Source organism: Mastomys coucha, unplaced genomic scaffold (assembly GCF_008632895.1).
Source record: "Mastomys coucha isolate ucsf_1 unplaced genomic scaffold, UCSF_Mcou_1 pScaffold2, whole genome shotgun sequence".
Taxonomy (NCBI): Eukaryota; Metazoa; Chordata; class Mammalia; order Rodentia; family Muridae; genus Mastomys; species Mastomys coucha.
Window position 1 is genome coordinate 16,098,527 of NW_022196902.1, and position 13,634 is coordinate 16,112,160.

A 13,634-nucleotide genomic window follows, 5' to 3' on the forward strand; every position below is an offset into this window, starting at 1 on the left:
TTTTTTTTCTCTTCTTTAAGGATCTGACTTACTCTACTAAGGCAAAGTTATTTACTTATTTATTTTACATTAATATTAGTTTTAAAATGGATTTTCAGTGGCTTTCGAAGATTTGGGTGTAGAGCTTCTCATATACATATATATGTATGATTTATTTTTTGCTTTTTTATTGGTTTCAATCCAGTATATGTTCAATCTTATGAACTATCCTCCTCAAAAAAACAAAACAAAAACAGGAAACGTCCCCAGTGAGAATTTCAGAAAGCAAGTAGCAGCTTCTAAGTTTCTGTGCAAAGTGAAGCAGTGCACACATGGCGGCTCATGGCTGTAACCCCAGTGCACACATGGCGGCTCATGACTGTGAAGCAGTGCACACATGGCGGCTCATGACTGTGAAGCAGTGCACACATGGCGGCTTATGGCTGTACCCCCAGTGCACACATGGTGGCTCATGGCTGTAACCCCAGTGCACACATGGCGGCTCATCAGTGTAACTCCAGTTCTTCAGAGGCTGAGGCAGGCTGAGAGGTAGAGTAAGTCCAGACCAGCCTGTACTACACTGCAAGACTTTGTCTCAAAATTTTCAGGCATGCACACACGAACACATGCTGACGCACACATGTGCACACTCATGCATACACACACTAAACATTATGAACATATAGTAATTCACTAGAACAAAAGTACAAAAAGATATGGGAAGTTATACAGAAATGCATGTTTTTTAGCAGTATCATTTGAAGTATTTGTAGTTACCTGTAGTTTATATTTTATTTTTCTATAATAAAATAGATGCTGAGTATAAATCATAGTTACTACACCATCACTCATTGAAATAAAATTCAATACAAGTACATAATAAGTAGTGACATTATTTGATAGAATTAACACTGGAGGTTCTGAATTCGCAGACATGATCATGCAGGTTCCCTTTTGAGAACTTTGAGAGTTAGGAAAGCCTGTCTAAGCAAGGGCATGTGCTGTGTAGAGCTGTGAGCTGGTTGCTATTTCCCTCACTAGCTCTATATAGATGTCTACATCTGAGCACCTTGTTACTGTGAGCCCCACTGGCTGTCCATGTGTGCAGTAAGAGGTGTACAGGGGAGGCCTGGTGTCATTTCTAAGCATTCCTCTAATACAGGATTATATTGTTGAATATTAAGTTTTTTCATTGAAATTTGTACATTTTTCTCTATGTCTAGGAAAACACAGGTATAGGGATTTAATTTACCCCTTTTGTTTATAAGGAAGTCCTGTTAGGTTTCCAATTTCATGTTTAACTACTACTCAGTTTGTACTACTGGCCTTCCCTTCCATCTTTGTAAGTGTTTGTAGAATGTAAGTGTTCACATAAAGAAATACGGATATACCTCAGACCTGAGAACTGGACAAAGACAGGTAGTCTTTCCTTCTCAGATGTCCTTCCAGGGGAGATACTGAGAAGAGCTGTCCATACTTTCAGTCCCTTGAGTATAAAGGAGCAGCCAGCCAGCCCTGTCCCGACCACAGCCCTTCTCGTCAGAGTCATCTACTTGTATAGCTGATGACTTTTACTTATAGGTTACACCAAATTGTATTTATTTCTCTAGGCTCGGGTAGTCAGGTGAATGAAGACCCTCCTATGTCATATTTCTTAGTATCTTCCAAAACCCAGAACCTAAAGATTTGGTTTAGCAGAAGAAATTGACAGCCAGTTCACAAAACTATGAGTACTTTACACTTTGTAGTTGACTAAATACCTTGGCGAAACTAGCTTTGCTACAACCATTTACCAGGGTTGGCACAGGCGGTGTAGAGCTTTGCTTTGGCTACATACAACTTTGCTTTCTGTCTTGCTTTATTATTATTGTTTTGCCTTTTAGGCAGCAGAAGCAGCAGTATACCAACCAACTTGCAAAAGAAACAGATAAGTACATTAAAGAGTTTGGCTCTCTGCCCAGCACCCCCAGTGAGCAGGTACGGGGCCTCAGATATGAGTTTTGATGTACAAGATGGGAGACGAATTGAATGCATGGTCAGATCTTTGAACTGGGATGCTACAGAGGAAGTTAGACAGCCAAAAATAATTGTATTTGAGATTAGTTACGAACACAAAACTATATTTAGTTGTTCAGGTTGTACCACATGCTTCCATAAAGCCGAAATTATTTCTGTGTAGTTGTCCTGACCCATAATTAAGTGTGTGCTGAGAAAATGCCTCCTGTGTAATTGCTTCCTGACTTTGCAGGATCGCTCCCCCTCCTCACTCTCCTACCCTTTACCCCAGCTCCCCACCCTCACCCCCACCCAAGCATGCACACACTCAAGATGTGCCTGGGTGCACAGTTATCTCCTTGCTTACTTACTACAAGTTATGACGTATATAGGGTGTAGGTTTTATTTTCCTAAAAGGGGATTACTTAAGATTGCCGTAACACCAGGACCGATTTATCAGCAGCTAGTGAAGTCTAAGGCGGAGGTCCTGCAGGGTTGGCTTCTGCCTTATGATCAAAATGTAAGTGCTGGAACCCAATGGAAATGCATGTGAGAGGCCATCAAAGAGTTTCTGTGACTGGAGAGTGAGTGACAATTGTCAGGATCAAATAAAGAGCCAAACAGTGAAGCAGCCACTGTAGGCCCTAGCAAACTTCAGTTTGACTTACTCTGTGTTTCTCTCTCGTCCATCTAGCGTCAAAGAAAGATACAGAAAGACCGATTAGTGGCAGAATTCACCACATCATTAACAAACTTTCAGAAGGCCCAGAGACAAGCTGCTGAGAGAGAGAAAGAGTTTGTTGCCCGAGTGAGAGCCAGTTCCAGAGTATCGGTAGGTACTTGAGGGACGACTGAAAACATGGCTTTTACATCATCCCGATGTGTAACGTTGTAGAGCTCTGTGGTACTCTTAAAACTGTGACTGTTTTAAAGGATCTTTCATCAGGTTTTAAGAAGTCTAATATTGTGTATTGCTGTCATTACTCCTCATGGAGCAATAGACGAGTACAGACTACATAAAAACAGAAAACCCTGGAATGGATCAGTGAACGTATGCTCTGACGTTGACTTGAGTTAATCCAGTTTTAAGTCTTTCAGCAGTTGCCACTAGTTGATGTTTCATTCTTCAATGCTCAGGTGCCACAATGATATTAAATATGAGCTAAATGATAATTATTATTTGAGCTTTGTAAATAGTGAATCAGTAAATTCCCTCCTTGTCAGCTTAAGATATTATTTTGGTATTGCATATGCAGTTGACCTTGAAAATTAGAACAAGAACTTAGCTTTCTCTGCTCCCATTGCATATGCGTGCATATATCCATATGCATGCACACACATGTATACCCACGTATATGCATACGCATGTATACCCACGTATATGCACATGCATGTATACCACGTATATGCACACACATGTATACCCACGTATATGCACACATATGTATACCCACGTATATGCACACACATGTATACCCACGTATATGCACACACATGTATACCCACGTATATGCACACACATGTATACCCACATATATGTACACACATGCACACACCCATAGATATGCTCACATGCACATATATACACCCAAATGTATGCACATGCACATATGTATGCACATCCATGTATGCACACACATATGAACACATACATGAAACACAGATAGGCTGTCTTCAGGGAAAATGTGAGTGTTTTGTTACTTTTTCTTATTCTTGCTTTCTTTCTGTCCTCTAAATTATTCAGGGTGGTTTTCCTGAAGATAGCTCAAAAGAAAAGAATCTTGTATCCTGGGAAAGGTAAGAAATAAGAAAACTGTCTTGCAAATCAAAAGATAATTTTTAAGGCTTTATATATTATAGTCCATGATGCAGAATGAAACCTTTTATTATAATATAAGTAGCCTATTATTTGTAAACTGAAATAGTAGATTTGGAGAAAAGTAAATATTTATAAACTATTTATTATGTAATATGTAAATAGAACATGCAAATAAACTTACTTTCTTACTTTTAAGAATAAAATATTCTGGGCTAGAGAGATGGCTCAGTGGTTAAGAGCACTGACTGCCGTTCTGAAGGTTATGAGTTCCTATCCCAGCAACCACATGGTGGCTCACAGTCATCAGTACAGCTACAGTGTACTCATATACAATAAATAAATAAATGAATGAATGAATAAATAAATAAATCTTAAAAAAAGAATAAAATATTCTTATACAACTTTATCAAGTATGACTTTTAATAAGTAAATCAAACGATATATAAGCTAAAACCATGAGTAGAATGAAAACGGAGTAAAATTTGGATACAATGTCTATTTATACCTAGAAGTTTTTCTTTATGTTTTGCAGCTTTTTGGAGACAGGATCTTTCTGTGTTATCCAGGCTAGCCTGGGATTCACAATGCAGCCAGAGCTGGTCTTCAGTTCCAGACCAGACCGTTCTGCCTTACCCAGTGAGAACTAGGATTGTAGACACTTACTTCAGCACCTTTATAAATGAGCAATATTCTGATCTTAAGGATCAATGTATCCGCTTTCAAAAGTGTGTCTTAAGTAGCAAGTAAGTCTTCTTTCTGTTTGTTTTTAGCCAAACACAGCCTCAAGTACAGGTCCAAGATGAAGAAATCACAGAGGATGACCTCCGGCTCATTCATGAGAGAGAGTCTTCAATCAGGCAGCTGGAAGTAAGCCTTGTAGGGCTTCCCTAGGGTCCTCCAGGTTCACACAGCTGGAGAAGAAAATTCTATAAACATCTGGCAGTTTGATGAAGTTTGTAGTGTAGAATTTGGAATAATTCCTGTGTAAGAAATGATACTGTTGGTACTCGGGTGAGAAGCCATATTCCTCCCACATTGTTAATCACCCAGAGTTCTCTTTAAGATTGAGAAAACTCCACTCTAGAAAACTCTCTCCAGAAGAACCCGGGCAGCATCCTGAAGCATATCCACACCGTCCCTCCACGAGCGAGACTTTGGCAGTAGCCGTAAAAGAACTGTAACTTTCTTACTTTGTCCACCACATCACAGAGATGAAGGATTTTTTAAATTGTAGTTCTGTTGAACTGAGCCCGCTCCTAAAAGTGGACTAATAATAGCTATCAGTGACTACAGTTGACTGAAGGTCTTCCATGTGCCAAGGCACTGTGATAACTGTGAATTTTTTTCATTCCTTCTTCACAAAAGCTCTTTAAACTTGCTAAATATGTCATTATCGTTGACATTTTACAGATGGGGAAGCTAAGGCCAAGATAGATATACAAATGTCCTTACACACTTTAAAAAAAAAAGAGTCTTTAGTCGGGAAAAATAAATAGGTATATATTGAGGAAAATAAAGTTAAAATTTCTTTACCCAATAAATTTGTAATCTGTTTACCCACTAATGATGTTTATAGTTTCACTAATAACTACTGAACATTCAAATTTATTAATGCATGGCTTTAAATTTATACAGGTTTTATTCATTGAAATTGTCAAGTTGATGGGTAGATTTTTATTGAAATACAAGAATATTCATATTCTTCTAATCAAATATTGGTTGTGACACAAGAAATTATCAGGTTGACCTTAGTACTCCACAGCCTTCCTCAGTTTCTGTCCTGCCTCACTTGAGGTAGTAGATGTCACAGATTTACTTTGGACAACTAGGAGCTATCCAGAGGCTGTTAGGTTAGAATTGCTTACAGTAGTATATTTTTCTGATGTTCCTAAAGTTTATATATTACTTCTAAATGCATGCTTATATATGTATGAGTAGGTATAAATTTGTTTGTTTCTTTTCTCTTTTCTTTTGAATTCTCCCATTGAAAGAATGGGGACCGTTTTTCTAATAATGCATGATAATGTATGCTTTTTGTCTTAGGCTGATATTATGGACATTAATGAAATATTTAAAGATTTGGGAATGATGATTCATGAACAAGGCGATATGATTGGTAAGTCCTGCTACTATGGACTGCGAGGTGAGAGCCAGTGACCTGCAGTTCACCTGCAGCAGCTTTCTCAATCAGGAGTGCCATCTTCCTTCCCATTTCTATAGTCTCCAGTTTGCAAGCTGCCCTTGCCTCTGTTGGCATTCCTGCTGATTGAAGGAAGCTCCTCTTGCTTCAAAAGTTTTGAGTGTAATCAAAGCCTCCTCATGATGGACATTCGACCCCACATGGCATCCCAACCTACTTCCAGTGCAAGCTTTTCATTTTTATCCAAATAGGACATTTGTAATTGTGTGTGCTGTCTTGTTTTGTGGGAAATAGCCATTTGCCTGGTCATTTGCTCCACCAATTACCAAGTAGTTTTTGATTGATTAATGTAGCTCATTTAGCTACCAGAGGACTGAGATCTATGGCATGAAAGCTTTAGGTTTGAGATGTAACTATGGAAGTAATAGATGAGATCATTAAAAAAGGAAATGTATGGAAGCTGGAGGGAGCGTTCAGTGGGTAAAAACTCTTCCTGTGAAAGCTGAGACTGAGATCACACACCTGGGAAAAGAAAGCTGGCTATGGTAACACATGCTCCTAAGCCCAGAACTAGCAAGTGCAAAGACTGGATCCTTGTGGTTTGTTCCTTGCTAACATCAGGTCCAGGGAGACCCTGTCTCAAAGGACTAAAGTGCAGAGTAGTGAAGCAGGATACATGATATATATACACACATTTACACTTCCACACATGTGCACACATGTGCATGTGTACCACACACACACACAATGGTAGGGCTGGAGAGATGCTCGGTTCGTAAAACTGGTTGGTACACAAGGCATGAGGACCTGAGTTCAGATCTCTAGCACCAACGTAGACTGAGTATAATGTAGGCACATGCTACCCTAGCTCTAATCAGAGAACTGAGGAGGCAGAAACATGGTTATCCCTGGAGCTTACGAGCCAATTAGTCCTGCTGAATTAATGAGCTCTAGATTCAGTGAGAGGGTCTGTGTCAAAAAGTTGTAAGGAAGACATCTAAGGAAGATACCTGATGTCAACTTCTGGCCTCCACACCCATGTTTACAAGTATGTGCACACCAGAAATGTGTGGTCTAGTTATAGAAAGACCAGGGTATAGTTAGAAGGGTCTGCCACTGCAGAATGCAGTCACCAGCTCTGACACCTAGAAAAGTACAGAAAAGAACACCGCTGAGTCAGGAGCCAAGATAACCAAGAAATGAAGAAGCCATGAGATCTTTGAGTGTCTGCTGCAGAGGAAGGATTGATTGATGAATGTGACAGTGACCTTTGAGAGTCTGCAGGAAGAAGAAAGAGACAAGATCTCTGGTCCTGCAAACCAGTGTCAGTTCTACCCTCAGGTTAGAATAGAGTGGAAAGGAGGGCTGCAAAGGCCTGTGGACCCTGGGGGTGGTTTACACTTCTCTTCAGTTAGGAGAAGGAAGAAACCAGAATGGTACCAGATTCTTACAGTGAAGTTGACCACTGCACCATGCATAGTAGGTAGCCCATTGCATTTATGTGAATGACTTGAGGTAAGCTGCCCTTACAGAAATAAACACAAAGCCGAGAGACTCGTAGAACCAGCAGGACATTTGATTAAATCAACATACAAAGGACCAAGGTTGAGTGGGCTTGTCCATTGCTCTTGGGGAGACTATGTTTTTGAGAAGTTGAGGTGGCTTTTTTCCTATGTGATGACAAAAGGCTTTGGGACTGGGCAGAAGGGGGTCAGTTATTTTGCACTTTGGTCTTGAGACAGTGAAAGCTCTGGGGTTAGAAACTGACAGGGGCTTGTGCTGGCCCCAATTCAGTATCTGCAAAATGACAGGACTGTGTTGTGTGCAGGAAGAACTGGAGAAGGTGATTATGGTCCGTACATTTGTATGTTGATTGGGCTGTGTCTTTTCCTTAAATGTCTGCTGCATGAAATTTATTGATTTATTGCCAGAACATCAAATGTGTTTAACAGTGCTGTGTATGTATATTTTATTTTAAAGATAGCATAGAAGCCAATGTAGAAAGTGCCGAGGTTCACGTTCAACAGGCAAACCAGCAGCTGTCAAGAGCGGCAGATTATCAGGTAACAATAACTGCAATACATTTCCTTATAACTTGGAGTTTTGGTTGAAGATACAAGTATATAACCAATTTGAAGTGGCTGCATATGCTGATGTTAGAATTATGTGGAAAGCTAGTGGTGGCAGTGGTCAGAAATAAGCCAGTCAAGTTGGAATGCTAGTCAGTTGGTTTGGGCATCTGTTTTCTCATGGTGATCCACAGAGATAGGAAGTCATGAAGCTTGCAAGAAATTACTACTCCAGGCTTTATCCATTGTGGGGGTCCCTGCAATTGCTATCACTGGCAAGGAACCCATATGGGTAAGCTAAAACTGAAACGGGTCAGCATGGCACAGCCGATGCTGGGTCAAAAACTTCTGCAGTCTTCACACTGAGCAGTGTATTCTTCATATATTTAAATACAGTAAAAATGGAGACCATTTGGAAAAAAAAGATTCCATAGACAGTTATCACAACAGAGCTTTGGGAATGGCTACACTGAAGAGCATCTCTTTAGCAAAACGTATGTGACCTTTACATGAGTAAGCACAGGTTCTCTTGACAGATGAGCAGAGCTCAGGACAAGGGCCTTGGGAGGGAGGGTTTAATAAGCATAAAGATGGGTTCTATTGATTGAGAAACAATGCTCAAGAGTCTGGGGTATTTGCTGAGGCCTGGCTTTACAGAGTGGCAGAGATCACATCATTCCCAGATGTATGGATGGCAAGCAGTGCCAGTGTCCTTCATTAGAAAGCAAAGCTACATGTTTAAGAATTCTAGTGTTTCTAGTGCTGTGTGGGAGCTGCCCTCTGCATCCATGATGGTTTATGATGTCACAGCAACACCCAACACGAGGAGAGACCTCTTGGGTGGCCTGCATTCCCCCATTTCCCTTTCTTCCCTGCTACTTTTTTTTTTTTTTTTTAATGTTTTTTCAAAACAGAGTCTCTACACAGTCCTGCCTCTCCTGGAACTCACCACATAGACCATGTTGGCCTCAAATTCAGAAACCTGCCTTCCTTGGTCGCCCAGGTGCAGGGATTAAAGGGGTTCACCACATAGACCATGTTGGCCTCAAATTCAGAAACCTGCCTTCCTTGGTTGCCCAAGTGCAGGGATTAAAGGGGTTCACCACATAGACCATGTTGGCCTCAAATTCAGAAACCTGCCTTCCTTGGTCGCCCAGGTGCAGGGATTAAAGGGGTGCACCACATAGACCATGTTGGCCTCAAATTCAGAAACCTGCCTTCCTTGGTCGCCCAGGTGCTGGGATTAAAGGGGTGCACCACCATCACTCAGCTTACTTTTCTTTCTTCTTGTCAGTGTCACTCCAGTTTGAAGTGACAATGTCCCTTTCAAGGCCTGGAAAGTACATTATCTGGGAGTGTTGTTAACCATTACATAGTATGTCAACATGTAGCAGACCATTTAATAGATACAAATTTATTTCTCAAGAAAATCTCATTAATGTGGGGAGACTCTATATATCTGTGAAGTTTAAACCATGCTTCAGATACGACACAGATATTACAGCTGTGAATTATTAATGATTGTACAACTGTAGGCCTTTGCTCAGTAAGAGCAAGTTAGACTCTTTCAATGGTTCTGAACATCATAAGACCTCATTTGATTCTCTTCTAAAAACATCAAGTTTTGTTGTTCTTCATAATTACCACTTTCTTGAGTCTTGACTATAATATTATAACTTCTTAGATATTTTTCAATTGCTTTTTACTTTCCCCTCTAACCTGAAAAGTTTATGTTAGTGCCATTTTTCATCAGGTGAGCCACTGTGCATTTGGCAACTTGTGGCACTGACACTTTATGGGGCTATTCTTTGTCCTCATTTCTAGGTATTCTCAGTCTATCATGTAGCTCGTAACTTTTATTTCTTTCTATCTTCCTTTGCGTTATTGGGGGTTGAGGGAGAACTTGGGCTCTAACCCAGGAGCTTGCATACTAAGCAAATGCTTTGCCACTGAACAATGTATACCTAATACAGTTTCTTCTTTCTTTTCTAAACATTTTTATTTACTTATTTTATGTGTGTGACTATTCTAAAGGCAGTTGAACATGGGAGAATGGAGCTTAAACATGAGACAGACTCATAAAATCTCATGCAGTAGCCAGCTGTATTCAGAGCATTAGACAGTTTATACTCAGGGTTAAAAGGAGTCACATGAGTAAAGTGTACAATCACAAGGACAAGCCAAATGTAAACACGTGTTTTTCCATAGAGGCACATAAACAACTAACAGTATGTAGCTGTAATGAATAATCCGAGGTAAACTCACTTCTATCCACTATACAGAGACAGAAACACATTCCAGTTACAGTTGTATGTTTTTAAAGAAACTGAGGTCACAAGACCTTGTTTTCTTGGAGTTTTCTCATAAGTACTGAGAGTTCCCTTTACATGACTCCGTTCTTGCACCATGTTCTGACAGTGTATATTAGCATCTGTCTGTGTACCACATGCTTGAGTTACAGACAATTGTGAGCTGTCATGTGGGTACTAAGAATTGAACCTGTGTCCTCTGGAAGAGTGTAGTCAGTAGTTCAACCACCAAGCCATCTGTCTCTCCAGCTACTGGTTTCTTCCTTCTTAAGTTCAACCATATTCCCAAGAAAACTACCAGCAATTAAAAAACAATGCTCCTTCAATTATATCATTATTTCAAGAAAAGTATTTTTTGAAGAAACAATACCATATGTGTTATAAAAATATCAGCCCTAAATATGAAGTCTCCAAATTGTTCCCAAAGTAAACTGAGTGACATTCAGCTGCAGTGGGGTCCCCTCATTGACTTACTCACCGCGCCGTCTTCTCGCTTCTGCAGCGCAAATCCAGGAAAACCCTCTGCATCATCATTTTTATCCTCGTGGTCGGAATTGTGATCATCTGTCTGATCGTGTGGGGACTGAAAGGCTGATCCCTGATTGAAGCTGTGGCCGTGGGTGACGGCAGGATGGGGTGTAAGCTGTGGACGACGGCATGTTGGTGTCTGAGCCAGGCAGGCTGACTCTTGAGATCACTCTCTCCAGTATTTTGAGGCTGTTGTGTAAAATGATGGTTCCACACTTTACCATTTTTACCAGGGTGGGGGGAGGTTCTTTCGGATTCAGTCTGATATTTTCTAATACCCAAGGCTTTTCTAAATACCCTTGCTGGCACAACTTCCCTGCTTTTTAGTTCAACAACTGTTGCGTTTTGCTCACGTTGTATATGCCTTTCATTTATAATTTATTTATATTGTTTGACTGAGTTTTGGGGATTACTTGATTGGGTGTATACTCTACCTGCACCTCTGTCACTGTGTAACATGTGTAACATGATTGTGTTATCTTATTTAAAAAGAAAACCCAAGTTTAAATTCCATTTGTCCAGTAAATGTTCTCAGTAGGAAAGAAACCCTTAACATACCTGTTGGTGAAATGTCTTACCCCCTGTGGTCCACGGCAGTGCAGATCATTATTGCTCTTTCACTATTGGATTGTTCTTATCGTCTCTGAATAAAATCAGTGAATCTTTCCCCAATATGTATATATGCATTTAATGGGATTGCATAGTGAAGATAGTAAGGATAGCTATGTTTTTCATAAGGGCTTTTTAATTCAGTGAATACTAAGGAACGTGTAATAACTGTACTGTTCAGTGAAAGGTGGGAGAAGCATGTGAAGAACCCCGCAGTATCTGCTCTGTTCAGATGCTAAAGGTTCCTGTTTCTTCCTGCACTGAGCCACTTTTGCCAGCGGCCTGGATTGGTGGCCGTTATGAACTTCCCGGTGTCCCACAGAACACCGCTTACACATGTATCTGTGGGTCCTGTCTTCACAAAGTAATGCTCTCACAGGTACAGATTTGGGGTTTCATTTTTATATTTAGTTTTTACTTACGTTTTAGAGTTTACTTAGATGCCTTTTTTTTAATTATTCTTCATTCAAATAGGAATCAGATGTCTTATCTTTTTGAATCAATGTTTTAATGCACTAATATGAATGCTGTAACAGGGCTTATCTTAGTTTATTGTTTGTTTTATAATGTTCTTACACAGCAGTTTGCTAATGATGGCACTATTTAATGTGGCTCTGAAACCTTTAAATGGGAACAAGTGAAATATTAACAAAATAATTGTATCTTTGCAAGCAGAATAAAGATGATTCTGGAGATGTCTGCTGATTCTGATTCCCGAGGACTCTTTCCATGGAACCCAGGCTTCCTGGACATTTGCTGCTGACTATACATTATGGTGGGATATTACACATATTTCTGCTGGGAGTTTTGTTTTTCTTTTTAAGTGTTATTTCTTGGACTTCCTTTTTTTTTTTTGGATATATATACATATACACACTGTAGCTGTCTTCAGACCAGAAGAGGTCCTATTACAGATGGCTGTGAGCCACCATGTGGCTGCTGGGAATTGAACTCAGGACCTCTAGAATAGCAGTCAGTGCTGTTAACCGCTGAGCCAGCTCTCCAGCCCCCACATATTTCTGGATCACTGGTTAACATGTTTAATTTTGGAGTGTCGAATGAGTTATTCTCACAGAAACCATTTTTGTAGGAGTCTGGAACACTGAAGTTTTCTGGTGCCCGGGTCAGACTGTTTTTGTGGGTGATCCAAGAGCAATGTATGTACTTGCTGTCAGGCGAGTGCCAGCCTGCCAGGCCAACTCCCACAAGGTCTTCTCTTCCATGGGCCCCTATAGCTTGTGCACCAAACAGTGCACTGCCATCTCGTACTGAAGGAGAGTTTCGGTGGCATGTGCAAACTGGCCGTGTGCTGAGTGCTCCCAAGGAAGTCTGTCCTCATGGCCACACCCATTTGCTCCTCTTCTCTTCATAGTGGATGCCCTACAACAGCAGAGCTCTCACAAAAACTGGGGCATAACTTAGCAACTTTACTTAAAATTGGAGCTTAAAATATTATTTTGCCTAGGACACTGGCCAGTGGTCTATGACAGAAACTTTAGTTGCTGTATACTTTTAAAAAGTGTTAATTTGAGGAAACTTTCACAAAGGTGTTTAGAACATGAAACTTACTTTTATTGAAAAGATTTAAATGTAAAACAAAAGGAATAATAGCTAAATGAGAAAAATAAAGGTTAAGGCTTCCCTCAAGTCAGTTTTAGAATTGCTCTGAAATGTTTTAAATTTTTCTTTAATGTTGAGACTCTTATGCACTGTACAATGAACCGTGATCATATTTAGCCTTTATCCCCTTCTTTGACTCTGTCCACATCCTCTTCAACAATTCCCACCCAACTTTATGGGTTTTTTTTAATTATTATTCATTTTAGATTTTTTATAACTCACTAAGACCAGTTAGTGCTGTTTATATGTGCTTGAGTATAAAGCTGTTTGTGAGGGCATGGGAATTCTACCCGTGACCAGGTGACCATATCCTTAAAATGATTACCCTCCCCATCCTCCAAGCAACTGTAGCCTGCTGCTGGCTTTTCAGTAAGAGGTGGAGCTCCTCCACAACCTGCCATGCCAGAAGTTCAGCCTGCCTGAGCCGTTCCCGCTGCCGTGAGTTCCTGAGTGTGACGGGCATTTCACACTCAGAAGACAGCCTGCACATAGTGTTCTTCCTCATCTTCCAGCTCTTACACATCGTATCTCTACACCGGAAAATGAAGCAGGAAGCTTTGGTGGCT

At 40.3% G+C, this 13,634-nt stretch overlaps 1 protein-coding gene across 1 annotated transcript in view; it reads left to right on the forward strand.

Moving 5' to 3' along the window:
• Positions 1 to 12,151, forward strand: part of Stx7 (syntaxin 7) — a 39,424-nt gene extending 27,273 nt beyond the window's left edge. The window contains exons 4-10 of the mRNA XM_031380605.1: positions 1,863 to 1,956; positions 2,669 to 2,806; positions 3,719 to 3,771; positions 4,564 to 4,660; positions 5,837 to 5,909; positions 7,914 to 7,996; positions 10,814 to 12,151. Of these exons, the coding sequence (XP_031236465.1) occupies positions 1,863 to 1,956; positions 2,669 to 2,806; positions 3,719 to 3,771; positions 4,564 to 4,660; positions 5,837 to 5,909; positions 7,914 to 7,996; positions 10,814 to 10,906 (631 nt within the window). The 3' untranslated portion in view covers positions 10,907 to 12,151. The remainder of the gene's footprint in view (positions 1 to 1,862; positions 1,957 to 2,668; positions 2,807 to 3,718; positions 3,772 to 4,563; positions 4,661 to 5,836; positions 5,910 to 7,913; positions 7,997 to 10,813) is intronic.
• Positions 12,152 to 13,634: the final 1,483 nt, after the last annotated feature.